At 38.7% G+C, this 20,808-nt stretch overlaps 1 protein-coding gene across 3 annotated transcripts in view; it reads right to left on the reverse strand.

Annotated features, from left to right (window-relative positions):
• Nucleotides 1-10,282, reverse strand: part of LOC124169686 (protein quiver) — a 168,031-nt gene extending 157,749 nt beyond the window's left edge. For 2 of the 3 annotated variants that reach the window (XM_046548359.1, XM_046548361.1), the window contains exon 1: nucleotides 9,723-10,282. In XM_046548359.1, the coding sequence (XP_046404315.1) occupies nucleotides 9,723-9,786 (64 nt within the window). In that variant the 5' untranslated portion in view covers nucleotides 9,787-10,282. The remainder of the gene's footprint in view (nucleotides 1-9,722) is intronic. The other variant, XM_046548360.1, reaches the window with a different exon arrangement.
• Nucleotides 10,283-20,808: the final 10,526 nt, after the last annotated feature.

Raw genomic sequence — 20,808 nt, forward strand, 5'->3', positions numbered from 1 at the left:
CCTCCCCTTCCGACCCCCTTCCCCTCAAACACTTCAACAGAGCTGCCGCTCAGTCATCCGTCAAGCTCTTCTCCTCCCATACTTTACCCCACCTCCAAAAGACACCCTTACCCCTTCCCTGACATGTGACTCTTAGAAAGACTGTTTTGAAGTTTACGAGAGCATTTTTCCATTCGCAACAGAAATGTCGAGAGAACTGTCGATGCGGTTGCAAAAATACATCCTTCATATTCATTCAAAATATGTGGTGGCGTAATTTTAATTAATATTTATGTAAACCATTAAGATTGACAAAAACAATTCAACAAATTTTCTTTTTAGTCACAAAATACTTGATATTAAAAGTTTTTAGTTCGTATATTTTTCGTCAGAAATAATATAAACATCCAATCTCAGTTTTTGCTGAAATACTATGGTAATAAATTATGAGACTACAGATAATATGGTTGCAACCATAAACAAATAAAACGATATTAAGCATCCCTGAGGATGAGTTCCGAGTTATTGCTCGAAACGATGTCTAATATGGGTTATTTAATGCGGTGGGAATCCGGAGAAGAGTTTACCCCGATCCGATATCAAATTTTAGCCACTTACTTTTAGCCGAGTTTAATTTCATATTTTTATCATTACTCTCAAGTTGTACATTTTCTTAGTTGAAGAGCTGTAAAATTTACAACAATTGTCCACCCAAAACAGGCGCCTTATGAGAACTTTTATATAATATATAATGGAAATATCATTTACATGCGAAAAAAATGTTAATCTCTTTTTGGGATTAAAATACAAAGATAAATGAAATTCCTCCTTTATCTTTGCATTATGATCCCAAGTAAAGATTAAAGGTAGACTAACCCCAGCAGAAAAAGAGTGGAAATAAATCTTCATATCAAAATTTTGTGCACAAAATACATTTATCTAACTTATCTTCCGTCCTACTCACTTGAAACCATTTCCAAATATGTGCATCAAGACTGATGTATGATGAACAATAGTCAACCTTGAACAGCTGACCACGTTACGTTGAAATAGTTGTCCAGGAGAAAATATCCTGCCCGTGCCGTGAGTTTACATTTTCATGTCCAACACAGCTCAAGTGACTTAATCAGTTAATAAAGATTGCAATATTTTACAATTGAAAAGCACATAATCAGAATAAATCCAATAACCTACGGTTCCACCATTATTTCAATCGTGATCACAGGTAATCTCGCAACTTTTTTCGCGCAAAAGAGCTTAAGCTAACAGACCACCTGAATTCAATACAGGATTATTTTCTGCCTGGGAGGCATTGTACAATAAGGTAGCATCGCATGAAATGTGTATCTGAGATGCAAAGAAATGACTTAAATTTCTGTAATAGGAAAATTTTTCTGTAATAGAAAAATTGCATTACCGGATATGAGGTTACTAATTGCAAATTCTCAACAAAATATAATGCTTTCTCAACAAAAACTTGCATCATCATCACCTGGTAACTAAAGCGACGGACATTATATATAATCGTTCCAAAACGTCCTAAATTATTATTCTATAATTAGTCTCACATTTACTTATGCATCGCAATTGCTAGAAGGAAACAGCAAACCGTATAACACAATAAAATTACATCAAAAGAGATATAATCACTAATCGAGACTAATTCACAGTTTTTTTACAGTTGTGTTAGTTGTCTTGATAACGCAAAAGTTAATCTGATATATACAAGAGTTTTTAATGAGGAAATACATTAATATATGCACTGTGAGCTTTTATAATAATTTCGTATCACTTCTTCCTCCTCACTGCTAGTCTAAGGAAGATGTATGACTGATAAAATGTTACAAATATTGGCCATATGAAATTAAATACTAGTCATTGACTAGCTAAACAAGCTAATAAAAGGAAAATTAACGATTTTAGTCAATGTTGAAGTAAAATATACTACCTTAACACTAAAAGTACTGTTTTAACCCAGAAATCGCATAATTCTCTTTGACTCATTTCACGCAACTATCGCGGAACTTTCTGCATTTAATTTCCACCAGGCTAGGCGGGCGAACGGGGAACAGCATAGAAGATTTGTACGCATTGAAGAGGGAGCTGGTATCACTAGCCTACCGCATTAGACGGGCTATTACATCTAGGTTTAGCGCTACCGCACATGATCCTGATGTCCTGTGTTGAGCTGCCTTGCCCTTGAAATAGTATGCTTATCAGTCCTCTCCCAATTTATTCAAGTCCCCGTTTTTCATGGTTACCACCGTCACGCCTATTTCATTATTTGGGTAAGGTGTAGTTGAGCGAAGACTTTTTTTGGCTCCAGAGGCGATGCTAGATCATGATTAAAAATTTCAAGGTGATTTTTTCTATAATATGTAAAATATGTTACAATATAGTGATAAATATATATTGTGTGGTGTGAATGACGAATACATACGAGTGTTAGCCTAGAACTAAGTCGCCTTTGTGCATGTTCATAATGAATACGAGGTAATGATATGGAAATAATGATGATGAAGATTCAAAAGCCGACCAATTACACCAAAAGTATAAAACATGAAAATATGGATAAAGTTCCACCCAAACACACAATTAACTTAATACATGAATTATAATTTATTTATTAACCGCTTAATATGTAAATTTTAACAACGATACATGTTTATGACGGCGTGGTTCTTATTTATCAACTAACCATAATAATGTTTATAAAATATGAGCCATTAGACATTACGCTATTCTAGGAGTAGCTTAACGAGCGAAATCATTTATTATAATTATAATATTAACGTACCATATGTATGTATAAAATTTTCTATAACTAATGTGTATATTCTATACAATAGATCAGATATACCTACCGAAACTTAAATTGATAAATGTATAAGTAAACGCTTTTTATTGATTGTAGTAGCTACCAATTTCGTGACCTAAAATTTTGAGTATAAGAGCTATTTTCATTCATTCATTCCCAAGCACACTTGTTCGCTCACAAAAAAGTAACGAGGGAAGGAAAGGTTTCGAATAAATATATTCAGTCCATAATGGGGTCAAAACGAGATGTCAAGGAACTCAAAGAGGCACTCAAATTATATAGACGACATTGCTTTCTTTTCGAAATAATTGGAGTAACTACGAAAAATTGATCTAGGGACCGTTATGGCACCAAAAAAATTACCAACCATAAAATCCACATCCGTATGTATGTAGATATTAAGGTCAACTTCTCATCAATAAATCGACGGTTGCTAGGTTACTAGTGAAGTATAAAAATATTACCAGTTTACTCCTGTAAGGAATTCGTCGAAGACTGAATTCCTTCGTTCTCTACTTCGTGCAATATTAAATATTGCGAATATTTCAAATACATCACGTAAAATATCGAATGTTTAACTAATTTTTTTCCAAACTAAAAGCTATACCTAATAAATGGAAAGCTTTTAGCCAGTTTTTAATGTAAATAATTAGTTAAAAACCCGAGAAGTTCAAATTTGCATGATCCATGAAACGTCGGGGTAAAATAATGGTACTACTACAGAAATCCAGAATTATACTAAATCTAAAAATATGCGATGATCTCACATAACTTGAAAGAGTGGAAATGTGCTAGCGATTCAATGGAGAAAGGAACTTCTTGAAAGTTGATAGCAACAATATTTTCAGGGGCAAACGCCTATGTAGTTGTACTAAGGGAGTTTTCGGAGTGGGAAGAGAAACATACCAGTAACTTAGAATCCGATATTCTGCTAAATTTGCGGACGTTACGATAGTACATTAGCGCAATAATTGCAGACAACTATGCCATAGAACTTCCAGCAAGTTTCCTAAGAAGTTATGTTCACGAAGCTATTCTTTGATTGTTTTTGCCAAGTCATTTTATTAATAAATTCATCAATGTGCTTAGATTCCGCATTGTGTTTCAGGCACCATAAAAATGCATTCGGTTTTTCTTGCACTGCATTTAAATTATGCACATTTATTATCTAAGTCGAAACTTTTTGCATATTAAAAAATAATGATTTATAGTATAGATAAGAGCCGAAAGATCAAAATATACTCATTTGGCGATAGCTGCGCTGGGGTTCATAGCTTTACAATATTTATACATAAAATAACAGAGTTATAAGGTTTTCTATTGAAATATTTATGTTATCTCAAGAATATCATGACTTTATTTTGATTATTGACAGGGTTATTTTACCATTTCCGCTCTTGAATCCAACATATTCTCGAAATACGAGATACCACGAAACCTAACCTAGGCAAACGATCTTCCAACTGTGGAAATCCACGCATTTAAAATCCTGCATGCCAATAATGTTTTCCCGAGAAAAACCAAACCAGACCGTGCATGGAGAAAAAAATGAAGTCGCCTGACGTCGAGGCAATTTGACGGAAGTAAAAATTTTAAAGGGACATCGTGAGGGTGGAAATCGATAAGGGGTGCGTGGTGCGCCGTTCAACTGTTCAACTTAAACTTCGCGCGAACCGGAGGGGTGGTCATTTAACGGGGTGGGGTTGTTATGGAGTGAATGAGGGGGAATCGGCAAGTGTGGCACGCTGGGAGGTAGTAATGGGATAAGGGGTGGAGGGTTGACGCACACTGCGCCTCTGCAGTGGAAAAAAAAAACCCGAACCGCAGAAAATGGAAAGGTAGCGAACACGCGGTGCGAATATACAAGGAAAAAAGAATAACAACGTATGGCTACCAACAAAAATCGAAATAAGTTTTCCAGCACTTTTTTATTTTCCCCAGAATATATGTAAAAATATCTACACACATATAAGACAGGATGTCTGTTTGTTTGTCCAATATGAGTTTCCATACGGCCACGCAGATTGCACTCAAAGTTGGTACATAGGTGTATCCTAAGATTCCAAGTGCTACAGTACTAGTTTAGTAGCATCCAATGCGTCCTTTGCGTCGTTTTATCACTACCGTTTGTTACGTCACGACCAAATGATTCTGCGGTTAGATATCCTGCCGGGTAGGCACACCTCTTGACAAGGTAAAAGAGATAACGTAAAAACTCAGCTATATGACCATGAATTCCAAGTTTCCCTCTTCTCTGGGCAATATCCTTACTGAGCAACGCCGGGAGGCCTGCAGGTAAATTTTCAGAGAGATTGATATTAATGTAAGCGACCAGTAAGCGACGACAATCGAAATGAAATGGGATTTTATTTCGAAGTCACTACTTATCATATTAATGCTGGTTATTATGCTGTAATTAATTTCTAAAGGCCTCTGTACACGATAACTTAACACCTACGAATTAATGTTGAATTCATGAACGATTTCGGTGGACCAGAAGGGAACATGTACGAATGCATGGACCAAATTAGAACAGGTTCTATTTTATGTTCATGCATTCGTACAATGTGTGGTAACCACTAGTTACACGGTGCATTTTTTCGTTTTTTCATTTACACATCCACCAGTATAAGTTAATGTAACGTGCATGCAAAAAGAATGACTTTCTAACAAGTATAATGTCTAGAAGACCGTTAAATTAAACATTATAAGCTTCCATCACCCATAAATCCTATTAATAAATGCCTTAAATCTTCAGTGAAAGTAAATTTTAATTCGAAAAAAATTAAGGTACAGTAATCCAGATCGTTGAGAAACCCATTACTCAATAACTGATTGAATTGAAGGGTGGTTACAATAGGTTAGGGTTTAGCTCACCCCAGACTAAGCCATAGATGTGTGATACCACACATTCAGAGCGTAGGGTCAATGCCTTACCCCTAGATTTTTGTTTCTGTTGACAAGGAAAATATGACATGTTGCATGCCCTATTTTTTCATAGAAATGAACTACAGCATAATAACCAGCTATATGTCATCCGGGATACGCCCTATGGTTATTTACGTCAATAGCCACTCATAATATACTTTCTTTCTTAAGATCTTGATAAGTGGGTTTAATGCAAAAAAAGGTAAGGTGTGCGTAATTTATAGTAAGACTCCATCAGAATCGCCCGAAGTTCGCTACCGTTCCATTATTTTCTTCAAATTACCAACTCTACGTACACTTATCCTTTGAGTATTCTCTTACTGCAGGTAATAATTTATCTACGAGATTTAATTCAATTTCGCTGAAATTTTCTTATTTATTTCTTTTGTTTACGAGCACATTGCTACATGCCGGATATTTACCGCTCTCCAAAATCTCTTTTTTTAAACCAGTTTTCAGATCCACTGATTTTATATCAAACTGGAATGACAGCTAACAACCAGGTTGCCAGATTGCTTCGTATGTGATGGACGCATGCATGGAGATACATGCCAAATTGCAACGAAAGGATTGTCGCGACGGATGGCGGCTGACATCTGTGTCTCTCGTAACAACGCCAGCTTATTCACGGATTGTCGCTCGTACAGAAAAAGCTACACGTCAGTGATAGACATGCAAAAATATAAAAAAATTACACATGAAATGCAGCTAATTTTTGGCACAAAAAGTGAACCACATCACCAAACTAAAATGACCGCAATATTTTGCATCAACGTTTAGCGTTGAAACCTTGGGAGAGGAATCAGCTTTTCTCCACAATAACTGTAGAAACTATTCCGCATATGAAAACCCGAGTGGAAAAGAAAAAATAAATCGTGTTTTACGATAGATTCATGATAACCGATTTGTAAACAAATTAAACTCACATTTTTACAAACCGAATTGAAACATTGTTCTCATTTAGCCACTTGCCTTAGTTACAACATTCTTTCATCATGTTTTACAAATCCGCTGTGAAAAAATGACTTCATTGTTTAAATTAGCAGCTTGGTTGAGCTTCAAGATACTTACTTAAAAGGGTATGGATTGAAGAACTAAAAACGCATATAAAAGGATATCTCATATTGAATAACGATGTTTGAATAAAATCTGAAAAACATGAAAATTTAATTTTAAATAAATAATTAACAGTGAAGCATTTCTAGATTTTCTTCTGGACGAATTTCGGATTCGGATTCGAAGTGGTTCCGTTAAGTTCCAATTTTGGTCGAATTTGGTAACTATCCTCCTTATATGGAATATTTTTAGAAGCTTTTTTATCTCTTGATCAATTTTTAAAAAGGCATTTTACAAGATAAAACTCTTTAAGAAAAACGTATCATTTATTTACCTGGCGTGAGTTTAAGCCGAAATTCAATAGCTATAAATATTTTTCCATAATAGCCGATGCCCATTATAAAGATTCATTTCGTGCCACAATCAACCGTGAAACGGATGTCCCTCAACACATAACTTGCATAGCAGTGTTTAATTCGTAACGCGGACCTTCACAATGAGATTGTAACATAATCGAGTGCCCCTTTGTCGTTCTCAAATCGACAAGAGTCATGAGTTGGGGGGAGGGAAGTGGAGATGATTCTGTCACACATATACACGCACTTATTGGCACATTACATCCTCACTCACTCACGAATTGGCCAGCACACTTCTCGTAGTCACGTTCACACACGCATTCAACCACAGCCCGTGCCAAACTTCATCTGCAGCGCGTGTCGAAGGATAAACCAAGCTAACTTGTGTGAGGATTTATATATAAATCACATGAAGCAACAAATAAATTGCACTCTATCCAAACTCAAGAAAGACTGTGAGTGAGGGGATCAAAAAAATAAATGCTTCAAATAATCAATCATCATCAAGTCTGACTCACTCACACCGAAATAAACACGTACCCAATTCTTAAACTTATGAAGTAACACACTTCATACACACAATATCCTTGAGGGATAATCGTTTATACAGAAAAATTAAACCATATCAAAGAGTATATACGAGATAAAACATGTAGACATACAAGTAGAGAGAGGAAAAGTATTACTTCTAGGCGATTTACGGCTAATATCAGGTACAAATGCATCACTCCCCCTTGACGGGTAAAACTGCTCATTTTCCAATACAAATATTTCTTGTTTAAACTTAAGATACCATCGTGATGATTTCAGAGTATATAGAGCAGACCTTTGCCAATTTTTTTTGTAAATCAAATGTGATAATTTCACCTCAGTAGTTTACCAGAGATTAAATTTCCATTATTGAGATACAAGCAAATGTTTACTCTATGGACACCGAAATTTTCAAGAAAAGAGCTAAAGTTTAAAAACGTAGTACGTGAAAAAAGGCAAAATTTGTCGCTATGGCGACCGTATTTTGTTTTTCTCCGTGGGGTATTATCTCATAAAAAAACTTACACTACCGTCGTGTAATTTTCCGAACTTATACGTCAGACAATTATCAAAATATTTAAACTATTAATTAAATAACCCAGAAATCAAAGTACGGTAATGTGACACAGGACAATGTTGAAAATTGTTTACTCAACGTACTAAAATATAACGATGATAGCATAATTTTTAAACTATGAAAACACCACGACAGAAGACAGGTCTAATGGGAGCGATGCGTCCTCTAAAAAAATATAACTGTGACCCAATTGATGCATCACCAATCACGAATTGTGACCTCGCAAAATAACCGAAATAATACTCTATTATACCCTGCAGCCCGTCATTGAGATGCATATCATGCCGTTCAGCAGTTAGGACCACGGTGTGAAATTGTGGTCGGGAAGGAATCGATTCGAATTTCCCTCCGTCACCAAGGCCTTCCACACACAAGCAATGACCCCACTGAATTGATCAGGGGCGGCTGCGGGTCAGGGGGAGGCGAAAAATGAATGCGACCAGACGTTCCACTGCAGCGGAGCACACGCGGCAGTTCCGAGCGCTCCGCCATCTCCCCCTCCCACTTCACCTGCTCTTCCTCATGCCGCAATAAGCCAAGGGGAGGAGGGGGAGTATGGCAGTGGCCCTTTGAAATCAAGAGAGCCTATAGGGCACGCGGTCAACCATCCAATCGACTCAAAACAAAGCAATTGGAACGACTATGACCACGTTAAAAACTAGATTTTTCAATTAAAAAAAAACTTGAGTACCACAAGGGACTGTACTAGGTCCTACAATTTTTTTCCTGCCATAATAAACCGGTAAAAGGGGTTAAATTGCATTAGAGAGCCAATATGGCACGAATTCAACCAGCTGGTAGCATCAATGTGAATGTACTCACTACGTGCAAGGAGCACATCGGGTTTAGAATGTAAAATAACGTGCTCAACCGGGGACAATATTAGGTCAAACAATTTTTTTCAGCCTCAACCACTCATGGCGAGGAGAAAAGCAAAATTAGGGATCCTTTGAGACATAAACTGAACCAGCTAGGTGACCTAAAACGATATTCCTCACCAGGCGTAACGACAACGCCACGTAAATATTAAAAAATACGTGTGTTCTTAAGGGGGACATCATTGAGTGCAAAAATTTATTTCAGTCGTAATTAGCCAAAAGGAGGGGTATCAATAAAGCTACGAAACCTTTATGTCACAAACTCAACCAGATGGTTGACTTAAAACTATTTTCCTCGCCACATGGTATGGCCACATCGCGTAAGCATAAAAAAATTAAATATAAAAGCACTGGGGGTAATCTTGGGTTTCACATTTTTTCCACCGCAATTATTTCTACCGCAAGGTCAATAATTAAACTGACTAGTTGACTTTAAAGATATCTCTCACCACGTGGAACGACTATATCGTAATTGCGATATTAAAAAAAACATGTGTCCCACAGGGGCCCATCCTGGGTCCCAAAAATTTATTTTTTTCGTTCCCTCTCTGCAGATTGGGTGACACACAAGACCACAAAGCACCGCGAGGGACACTCACCGACAAAGAGCGTCTGTCCGACCAAGTAGATGGCACTGGATCCTCTCGAACCTTGGCCCCGCATCAAACCATCCAGCTCTTGTTGCGGTCGCGAAGAAGGTGTGAGCAGAATCCTCTAGGGACGACCGCTGCTAGAGCCTTCCGCAGAGGCCGCCGGCGGTGGTGATGCTGCGCTGGTGCCGGAACCGACGATACTGGTGCCACTCCTACCGCCGCACCACGGCACGGTGCGGTATTTTAACCCTTGCGGGAACTTCCCAGCCTTATCCTCTCGTCAGCCGGGTCGGACGGTTGAATTCGGTCTTCTTCGAACGCTCCCGGAAAGAATTCTGGGACGATTCGGCGAGCAAGCGACGGTTTCGAGACGTGTGAGGTTTCTATAGCTCCCACTTCTGTAACCTTGAAGTCTTCTTCACCCCTTTCAACAGCGGCTTGTGGGTCCGGGGGTCTTCTTGCCTGTCTGTCCGGCGCCTGTTAACTTCCTCCGCCTCTAGGTCACAACCGCGCCTCTCTCGCCCGACGGAGCGCGGCGACTGCGCTTCTGCTCCCGCTCCCCGATCCCACCTCCGCTCTTTTCCCCCTCGAAGGCCCCCTCCTCCAGCGCGCAACCGTGGCCCGCTTCCCTCGATGTCCCCCTCAGCACCTCTCACGGTTTATTGATCGGCGCCACGGAGCGCCTCCAACTCCACACGACACCCCTCTGCCCTCGACTCTAGTGCACGGGGGTGGGCGAGGGTAGGGGGTTGATGTAGGGGTAATGTAAGTAGAGTGAGGTTTTCCCATTCTCGCACGCAGCTGCGATATGAATGGCGCGCCATTCGAATTGTGCCGGGGGTGAGCAATGTCTGGCTCAAGGGGACTGCATTGAAGAGGCCCGATTCCATCCCGTTGGCCGATTTTTGAAAAACGGTGCTAGAGGGTAGAAATTTAGTCAAACGAGAGAGGAAGGAATACAACTTTTTTTTAGATAAAACGATATGGAGTAGGCCTTTCTGAGAATTGGAGAGGGAAGTACATGTAGGAAGGGGAGGCTGAAAGAATACTTTATAAGTACTTCACGGAGTCCTACCTCAATCGGTAAATAGTTTAATAAAAATGTGGTAGTTTATTGTAGGTTGGGTGGAGTCTAACCACGCGGCGATTTAGCAGTAAGAGGACGTGGAATATATTTTTTCGATTACATGTAGGTAGGGGAGGCTGAAAGAATACTTTTTAAGTACTTCATTGAGTCCTACCTCAATCGGTAAAAGTTTAATAAAAATGTAGTAGTTTATTGTAGGTTGGGTGGGGTCTAACCACGCGGCGATTTAGCAGTAAGAGGACGTGGAATGTATTTTTTCGCTGCGAATCACTCGTTAAAAACTCCATTAATGCCGACATTTCGAACACCGAATCGGTTTTCGTCTTAACTCGTCCTGAAGACGAAAACCAATTCGGTGTTCGAAAAGTTGGTATCAATAGAGACTTTCACCCGGTGGACAGCCCGAGTTCAAAAAAAAGACATCATTCACCCGGAAAACGATGTGAGCATACTACTTTTTTAAAACGTTACAATCTCGAAAATGTCAAGGTTCATGTCGGTGTTTATTGCAAGTTTGTTGAGGTCAAACCACTTGGCGGTATAATCATAAGAGGGGGTATATTCTCTTTTCTTTCGCCGCGAATTTATTGTTTAGAACGTAATCATCTTGAACTTTTAAGGGTTTATATAACAATTAATTGAATGTAATGCTTTCATCACTTCACTCACTCACTCAAACTCAGTGATTCAACCCGAATAGTTTACATCGCGTTATCACCAAGGAGTTATTTTGTTTAGGATTCTCTCTCACTCAGTTTTATTACTATTATACTGGGACTCAGTGGTGCAGCGAGGGGAGGGGTTTTGGGTGATAAACCCCCCCAGAGCTAAGAGAAATTTTTAAGTTTAATCCATTTTATTTATTTAGATTAAATCAGTATTCCTTATAGAATATAGAGTTTCAGATAAACGAGAGAGAGAGAGTAAGAAAGACAATAAGATTTTTAGATGAAACGAAAGGGAGTAGGCCTTACTGGGAATTGGAGGGGGAAGTACATGCATAAAGAAGAGGCTTACAGAATACTTTTTAAGAACTTCATGGAGACCTACCTCGATCGGTAAAATAGTTTAATAAAAATGTAGTAAGTTATTGTAGGTTGGGTGAGGTCAAACCACGGGTAGATGTAACCATAAGAGGACATAGAATGTATTTTTTCGCCGCGAATCACTCGTTAAAAAATCCTATTATGCCGACATTTCGAACACCGAGTCGGTTTTCGTCTTAACTCGTCCTGAAGACGAAAACCAATTCGGTGCTCGAAACGTTGGTATCAATGGATACTTTCACCCGGTGGACAGCCTGAGTTCAACAACAAAACATCATTTACCGGGAAACGATGTGATCAGGTTTGTTGAGGTTATACCACGTGTCGGCATAACCATAAGAGGGGGTATAGTCTCTTTTCTTTCGCCGCGAATTTCTTGTTTAGAGCGTTACCATCTTGAACTTTTAAGGGTTTATATAACAATTTATTGAATGTAATTCTTTTATTACTTCACTCACTCACTCTCAATCTCTCTCAATCAGTGTAAGTATACCGGGACTCAGTGGTGCAGCGAGGGGGGTTTTGGGGGATAAACCCCCCCCCCCCAGCGCTCAGAGAAATTTTTAAGCTTAATCCATTTTACTTATTTGTATCAGTATTACTTATAGAATAGTGTTAGGATTTATCAAATATCCCCCAGAAAGCCGTAAAACTCGCCATTTTGACCCGTTATCCTTAAAAATTTTCTGGAGGAGGGCCCGCTTATCCTGGTAGGTATGCAATACCTCCGTAAGTATTAGTTGCGCCTAAAATCCCCCCTAGCCTTAATTCCTAGCTGCGCCCCTGCCGGGACTAGCCACGGTGAGTACCGCAATGCACAAACTGTGCGAAAAATCCACAGAGAAAAAATATCATTCGCCTTGACCGGGATTCGAACCCGAATCCCCCCGGGATTTTCGGTCAGGTGCTGTGCAAAGATTTAACTCAAAGTTTGGTCAAAGAGAAGAAACACGTAGGTGTGGAAAGATTAGCTGATAGGAGAATTGAGTGGAGAGCTGCTTCAAACCAATCATAAGATTGTTGACCAGTGATGATGATGATCTAATCTTGAATGGATTTGCAATAAAAACTATTAGCCGTCAGTAATTTTAGCCTTTTAATGAATGTACATGCATTTTTTGCTATTATGCTTAAAATTTTATTTGTGGTGTGTATGTAGGAATCCTCTTGCATGATGCATGTTGGTGAATGATCAACCCCAGCCAAACACCATAGAGGTGCATCGCGGGGTTATGTGTAGATGTAGGTTTACGTGTTAGAACGTAGGTTTCCGCGGCGATGGTTTGATCTCTGCATTTCTTCCGGGTTTCCTTCCGCGTCAGATTGTTCGTAGACAACAGTTTCGCTGGCTATCCTGCCAGCGTCTTCAGGTCGAAGGAAGACCTTCGACCTGAAGACGCTGGCAGGATAGCCAGCGAAACTGTTGTCTACGAACAATCTGACGCGGAAGGAAACCCGGAAGAAATGCGTAGGTTTACGTATTTGTTATTATTATCCTTAACATTTTATGACTGTTCGGTGTGAATGTGTCGGTCCTCTTACATGTTCCATGTTGGTGATTGATCACCCCCTGCCAAACACCATAGAGGTGTCCCGCAGGGTAACATGTAGATGTAGGTGCACGTATTTTTTGTTATTGTACTTAACATTTGATGACTGAGTGTTGTTCATGTGGCGGTGCTATAAACATGTTCCATTTGGTGATTGATCACCCCCTGCCAAACACCATGGAGGTGGCTAGCATGGTAATATGCAGATGTAAATGCACGTATTTTTCGTTATTATGCTTAACATTTTATTACCGTGTGGTGTGCATGTGGCGGTCCTCTTACATATTCCACGTTGGGTGATTGATCACCCCCTGCCAAGCACCATAGAGGTGGCTCGCAGGGTACTATGTAGACATAGATGTGATTTATGCCATTATAAGACGCAGCTGCGATATGAAGGACGCACCGCGATTGAATTCCTCTGAGGGCGAGTATTGCCTGGCTCCTTGCCTATACGCTGCGGCGGGTGTCAAACCGCAAGACAGTGTAAAGGGAGTTCCGCATTACGAGCCGAGTGATATATAACGTTTTCACTCAACTCTCGTTGGGCATAGTTGGCCCCTTTTGACCCAGCACAATCATTATTCTCGCTTGCCGATCGAATATTCTCTCTTCTTGCGCAAGATTGATATTATATTGTGAGAAGATTTTCGGATGAGAAAGTAAAAGAAAGGTGCTATTTCAGACTCGTCCGACCGCACCTTGATTATGCAGCGAGAGAATGGGATCCGGTGCAGAAAGACTTAATCCGCGAACTGAACAAAATACGAAGGAAGGCTGCGCTGTTCGTTAAAAACTGCTACGGGCGTACAGAGAGCTTTACCCAGATATTAAGCAAATTAGGCTGGGAGCCGCCGGAGACTCGGGGGCTGCACCCTAGGCTTAGATTGCTTGAAAAGTTGAGAATGGATATCTCTAAGAGCGACACGGAGGACATAATATTAGAGCCCCACCATACTATTTCAAGGTACGACAGAAGCGATAAATTAAGAGAGATATTTTGCCGAACGGATAGATATGGGAATTCGTTTTTTCCCCGGACCATAAAGGACTTTAATAAATGCTAATCGCAATTTCCTTAGAGTATTTCCTTTTTATGTAAGAACGGTTGATATACTTAAACCCCCTGCCTCACGCCTTTTAGGTGGTTTGCGGGGTATCATGTAGATGTAGCTGAAGATTCATTTTTGACTCATCTAAAGAATAAAATTTGTCCGAATTCTTCATTTATTTGAATTGGTTGCATTTCCATTGCCTAAGGAATTCATTTCTGGAGGAATTATTCATTCCTGGGCAAAAATATAATTCATTCATTTATTCTTCATCCTATCATCCCTAATGTGTATCAAGGCAATTGGTATTAGCTCTTTTGGAAAGAGAACTTCACAGGAGCGGAAGACTACGCACCTTAAATTGGGCGCTAAATTACGACTTTGAAAGATATTTTTCCTATTTTTTTTATAAATATACATATTTTTGTACCTCTTTAGTATATATTTTCTATTGGTCACAAAGTTTCAATTATTAGCTTCTGTTGATATTACTAATCAGGATTTGCTAGCATTACTATCCGAAGAATGATTAAGGCAGACTATTCAATCATTTTAATTAATATTATTACTTTTCCTCTTCTATTCATGACCTTGTTCAATTAACTTTTTATGATGTTTCTTGGAGTGTAGGTCAATTGAAACCAAGTTATAGCCAACGTTTCGATTTATTTAAAATCATCCTCAGGGCTATGAAAGTGAAAACATAAACAATATAAAATACAAAGATGACAACGATATACAATATTTTTACATAAAAATGTTACGATCGCGTTTTTATACAGTAATATAATTTAAAGTATACATATATATATATATATATATATATAAGAACAGAATAGAATACACAAAAAACATATTAACATATTCTATAGGTACAGGTAGGTTTACATGGAGCATTTTGCTGATTACCCCGGCAATAGTATAGGATTCATCCATCTTCGTCTTCAAATTCAAAATAAGACCTACTCTATTCTATTAAAAAAATAATCTTTTTCTCTTCCTCCCCCTCCCCAGCCTACCAAGCCCTCTAAGCTGTCGTCCTGCCTACTAAGAACTCGCTAAAATAAAACCCTTTTTTCTCATTCCTATCTCACAATCAGCAAAAATCTTTTTCTCCTAACCTACCACTTCGTCAATCCTCTTCCTATTCGTCCACTTCCCCTTTTCCAATATCCTCCACACCCACATTTCGAACGATTCCAGTCTCCTCTCGTCAAACTCCATGTTTCCCCATTGTAAACTTAAGCACTTCAGACGATTACACTCTTCACTAGTCTTCTTCAAAATCTAACATAAGGGTCTTCATATCAGCAAAAGTGGATTCATATTTCCACTAGCTTTAGTCCAAACGCCGATGGACGAGTTTGACCAATTGCTATAGGTCCGTGAAATTCGCGGGACGCGATATCGCGAAATAACGCGAAATCGGTAAATAAAAACGAAATTTCGCGTTTTTTTTTGCTATTTTAGGTAAATTAGCGAAAAAATCACATCTAATGAGTCATAATCTATTAAAGCCTAAGCCTTCATCGTTTAACGCTGCCGACGTTCATTTGCTCTGTCTCATTACGATTCCAAGGCTTGTTTAGTCTCGCGCATAACGCATCCGTGTAATATCGCAATATAATAACACCGCCAAGATTTTCTATAACACCGAAATCACATGATTATAAAACGAATTTTAGCAAAAAAATAAAACCACTTTCACGGACCTCTACCAATTGCGTATAACTTCCTCTGGGGGAAAAATTATGTATTTTAAATTAAAACCTTAATTCTAGTGATAAATAGTCTCTCTACTTGCGAAAAATTCGGTGCATAATTGATTAATAACGTTCGGTTCCACAAATTTATTTATTTCACTGAAATATATTCTCCGGGAGTTGGTAGCGAGGGAAATTCCCCCTTTCCCCTCGTAAATCCGCCACAGAATATTAATCACCCCGCTGACAATTAGAATTGCCTTTCGGGAGAAAGGAATGTTTAGTTAATGAAACTCCGACGACAGTTTAAATATGAAGAGAAGTAAAAAAAATAATCGATTATCTTACGGAAGATTGGATAGATTTCGTAAAATTTCTGGATTATTCAAAGCAGAGCGCATTTAAATCTCCTTTTGTAGCATTATGTAAGATATTCCCACACATAAATGTGTTAGGGTATTAGATTTTAAAGGCAATGCAACCTTACACCGTAGTAAATGAAGATTGAAACTTACCTTTACAGGATACATTTAATGAATATAGAGGAGATGGTCTGTGGTCACAGACAGAATGCGGAATTTCCCCTTCAGTTGTAAAGCACGTCACGTGATTAATCGTTCGTGTTATTATATCTAATCCTCCAAGATAGTATGGCATTAAAGTGAGGGCAATAGCATTTTCCTGGAATAAATAAAAGTAATGCTATGAAAACCACTATAGAAAAAATTCAGATTCAACATTAGCTACTAATTTTCGAAATATGTTAAGTAAAAATATAAATAAAGATCATTTATGCAACCATATTTGAAGTCTTTATCGAAATACATTGAAATCCTTGACGCACCTTACTGACTGTGAGTGAACAATAGAGGCAGTGTGAATAAATTGATCTTTATTATATTTTGCTTGTACTGTACTTTTTATCACACTCAAAAAAGGGAAATTAAATTTTTATTAAGAGTCCAGTTCAAGAAAAAGCTGGAAAACTCGTTACACCCAAAATGGACTTTCTCTGAATAGAGAGTAGAGCTTAAATTGGGTAAGAGACAGCTGTTCTTCTACAAAAAATATATTATAAGAGATAAAAACACATTATTTTCAAAAACAGTTTTAAATGCGCGTAATAGTAAAAAAAAAGCTTTCCATCTCTCGGAGAGTAAAGAATAGGTGCTGATTAGGTTCAATACAATGAGTATAGAAGTTTCTGGTAGGTGATTAAGTATTGGCACGCATTATTAATATCTGAACCTAATCAGCACTTTATTGTTCGATTGATGAAAAGTTCATTCTTTTACTTTTTACTCCAAGTTATAACATTTTTTTTATATCTTTTTTATTTTATTTTCTACTTTTTAGCGGTGATTCATGTCATGGATTTATAAAGAGCTGTCAAAGAAATTTCAGCAAAATCATAAAGGAGAACTAGTGTCACCTATTGAGAAATTTTACAACCAATTTTCAATGCGGTAATTTAATAAATTAATTAGAGAAAATTGGAATAATATTTCAAATGTCTGATTATAGAATGCTTTATTGTCATCAGAAACAAGGAATTATGCACAGTTTCGAGGCAATCCGACGATGGGAATTGGCTTGAAAATCAAATACAACATTCATCGATGAAATAGACGAACAGACGAAGAAATTTAAGAAATGCTCTAAAAGTGTTATATTATGTAGTGTTTTTTTATGTTTTTATTTTATTTTTATTCTCTACCTTTCAGTGGTGATTCATGTAATCGTTTTAACCAGAGCTGTTTAAGATGTTTCTACCAAAATAAATAAATATCGTTATCCACTGTGAAAATAAAAACTTACTAAATGGAAAATTTCGTATGAAGATTTTCACAGCTTCTTTTATCAACGTTGGTGGTTGTTTTCTGGAATTTCTGCGTAGGTAAAATTTTATTACTCGACGTTTCAACCGATCTAATGACCAACAGCTATCGCCTTCCGCGAAAATTCAAAATCGGGTCAACAACGGGTTAACGAAACCTATGTAAGTTCGGGACGAGAACGGTTTCCCTCCTACCCAGACGGCACAGAATCCTCCGTATCTAATTCGTATGCAGATAGTAACCATTGACTACCGCTCCGTCGCTTTTTGTCACTGGATACTATCTGCATACGAATTAGATACGGAGGATTCTGTGCCGTCTGGGTATTCTCTTGAAAACGCTCCCAGTAGGAGGAGTGAAACGTCGAGTCAGAAAATGTCACCTACGCAGCAATTCCCGAAAGCTACCACCAGCATAAACTAAATGGAAACTTATTTAATTAATTAGAGCGCAATGGAACAACATTTCTAATACCTGATTACTGAATATTCTATTGTCATCAGAAGAAAACGAATGTGCAAAATGCCGATCCGATCCAAAGATGGGAATTGGGTAATAAATCAATCACAACATTTCATCGATGTAACAGGCAAAGCATGTTAATATAAAGCGCGTAAATAAGGATTTCCGTGGGAGCCACCTTAAAAATCGCGTTTAATTCTAGACAAACACCTGCTGCGTTAGGAAAAATTTATTTATTTAAAAATTTATTAGAACTTTAATTTTGATCGAATCTTTAATGGTAGTGAGATATGGGCAAAAACAGCAGCAGAAGGAGACAGATTCATATCTTGACGTGCATTTCGGAACCGTGCTTTTCACCTTTAATTTTACTTCGGCTCCGTGACAAATACCATTTCAGGTGATTTTTATCATGTATTATTACTAATCGGTACAAAGCACCACTTATTTTGAGCTACAGAAGTCATAGCCTTACGTATCAGTGGCGTTTTCTGCAGTTCAATACCAACGAATGCCGTGGTAAACAATGCACCAGCCACTCGGTATGGCATGGTATTTGGAGGAGGCGACCGACTGCTGAGGTCATTTGCGCCATGAGGGAAGGGTATGGAAGGAAGGATGGAGAGAAACCCGGCGTCGGCATTAGCCTGCTCTTAATGAAAGGCGCCAAGGGGACCACGGCTTAACGTCCCATCCGACGGACGGAGTGTTGCGCTTGAAATGACCTCCATACAACACTCGAGCAGGGACCGGGCAGTCTCTGAAAATTCTCTGCGACTGCCGGGATTTGAACCCGAGCCCGCCGGGTGGGAAGCCAACACTCTAGCCACCACACCAACCCGATCTCCCCTCGGTATGACTCGTGACGTCATTTTCCCACAATCCCACGTTCCTGCTCATTTCGCGACCGTTCGAATTTATCTACTCTTTTTCATTAATTTTTACCTAAAATACTGTTCAATTTACGAAAGCAACTATTTACCACGCATATATTGACGGAGAGAATTTTTCAGAACATTTTCAGAAAATCGTTTCAGAAGGCCATTGTGGTGTAGATGAAAAAAATATTAAGATGAAATGAATCGACCGTAAGATCACTGGGGAGAATTTGTCATGACTTATCCAGAGCAGAGGTGCCGACTTAGGGGGCCTTCACAGTTCGGCGTTGCGTTGACGCCGCGGCTAGCGAGCCAATCAGAGCCCGTATTTGAGAGTTGATGACGTCACGTCTCCAGCTCGCTGCGTCGTCGCAGAAAAACTGAACCTGTCGGATTTTCTCTGTGTCAAGGCGGCAGTACGCCGACGATTTCGAATTGGTGTTTGTTTCTGGGTATACAAATATACAAGATTAGCTCTAATGGGAGTGGCAAATGCTATTTATTTCATTATTTACTATTATTTTGAAGTGTTCAGCTTAGATATTTCGTATCTTTCCTAAACATAAGACAAATGTTAACCCTAAATTAGATTACAATCACTGAGGAGCATAGATTAGCGTAACACATACCCGTAATTGGTATCAAAAGCTAAATACAGCGTGAGAGGTGCTTGTTGGTGACTAAGGTCGTTTAAATTCCATTTTATATCCAATAATTGTGCCCTCATGATCTACTCAGTTAGAGCTATTTAGATAACATGACTAGGACAATCTGTTTGAACAACAGTTATCATTAATAAATATTCCTGATAACATTCCACGTTACTCATGTTCATTGAGTGTATGTAATTTGCTATTTTTCGAATATTCCGAGTTAGGAAATAAAATTTAAAGGTCATAATAATGCATAGGCAAGGGCCATCACTACATGCATTATTATCGACTTTATGGTCGCCATATTAACTTAAAATGCTATTTATAGTTAAGAAGAACATTTTAAGAAATGAAATTGGGTAAACATGCAGAAAACAACATGTGTATTGTGCGTTTGGTTCGAAATCATAAGATGATATGCTCACAGGCCGATTTTTAGGAGCCGACGCTTTTTGCCTTTCATTTGTTTTCGCAACGCAGAGCTGTGAAGGGCTCCAACTTGCTGCGATGAGTTAGCTCCGCCTCCAAGTACGCAACGCCGAGCTGTGAAGGCACCCTTATAGAAAAAATATTGGGAGGGCCCATACCCCGTCTTTTCCCGGGGTCTTGTGAGGGTCTTGCCCCGGGATATTTTATAAATAGTGAGTTTTAAAGTTTTTCTTAGCATTTTAGAAGATATATATGACCAACATTAGAACCCTGATAACTCGAATCTCGATAACTTGACAATCCGGGGAAAATCGACGAGCCTGACACATTTTTTCCTCCCTCTCCATATCGAATTTTTGAGGGGGCCCCGACCCCCTATGGAGTCGGCGCCACT

Source organism: Ischnura elegans, chromosome 12, assembly GCF_921293095.1.
Source record: "Ischnura elegans chromosome 12, ioIscEleg1.1, whole genome shotgun sequence".
Classification (NCBI taxonomy): domain Eukaryota; kingdom Metazoa; phylum Arthropoda; class Insecta; order Odonata; family Coenagrionidae; genus Ischnura; species Ischnura elegans.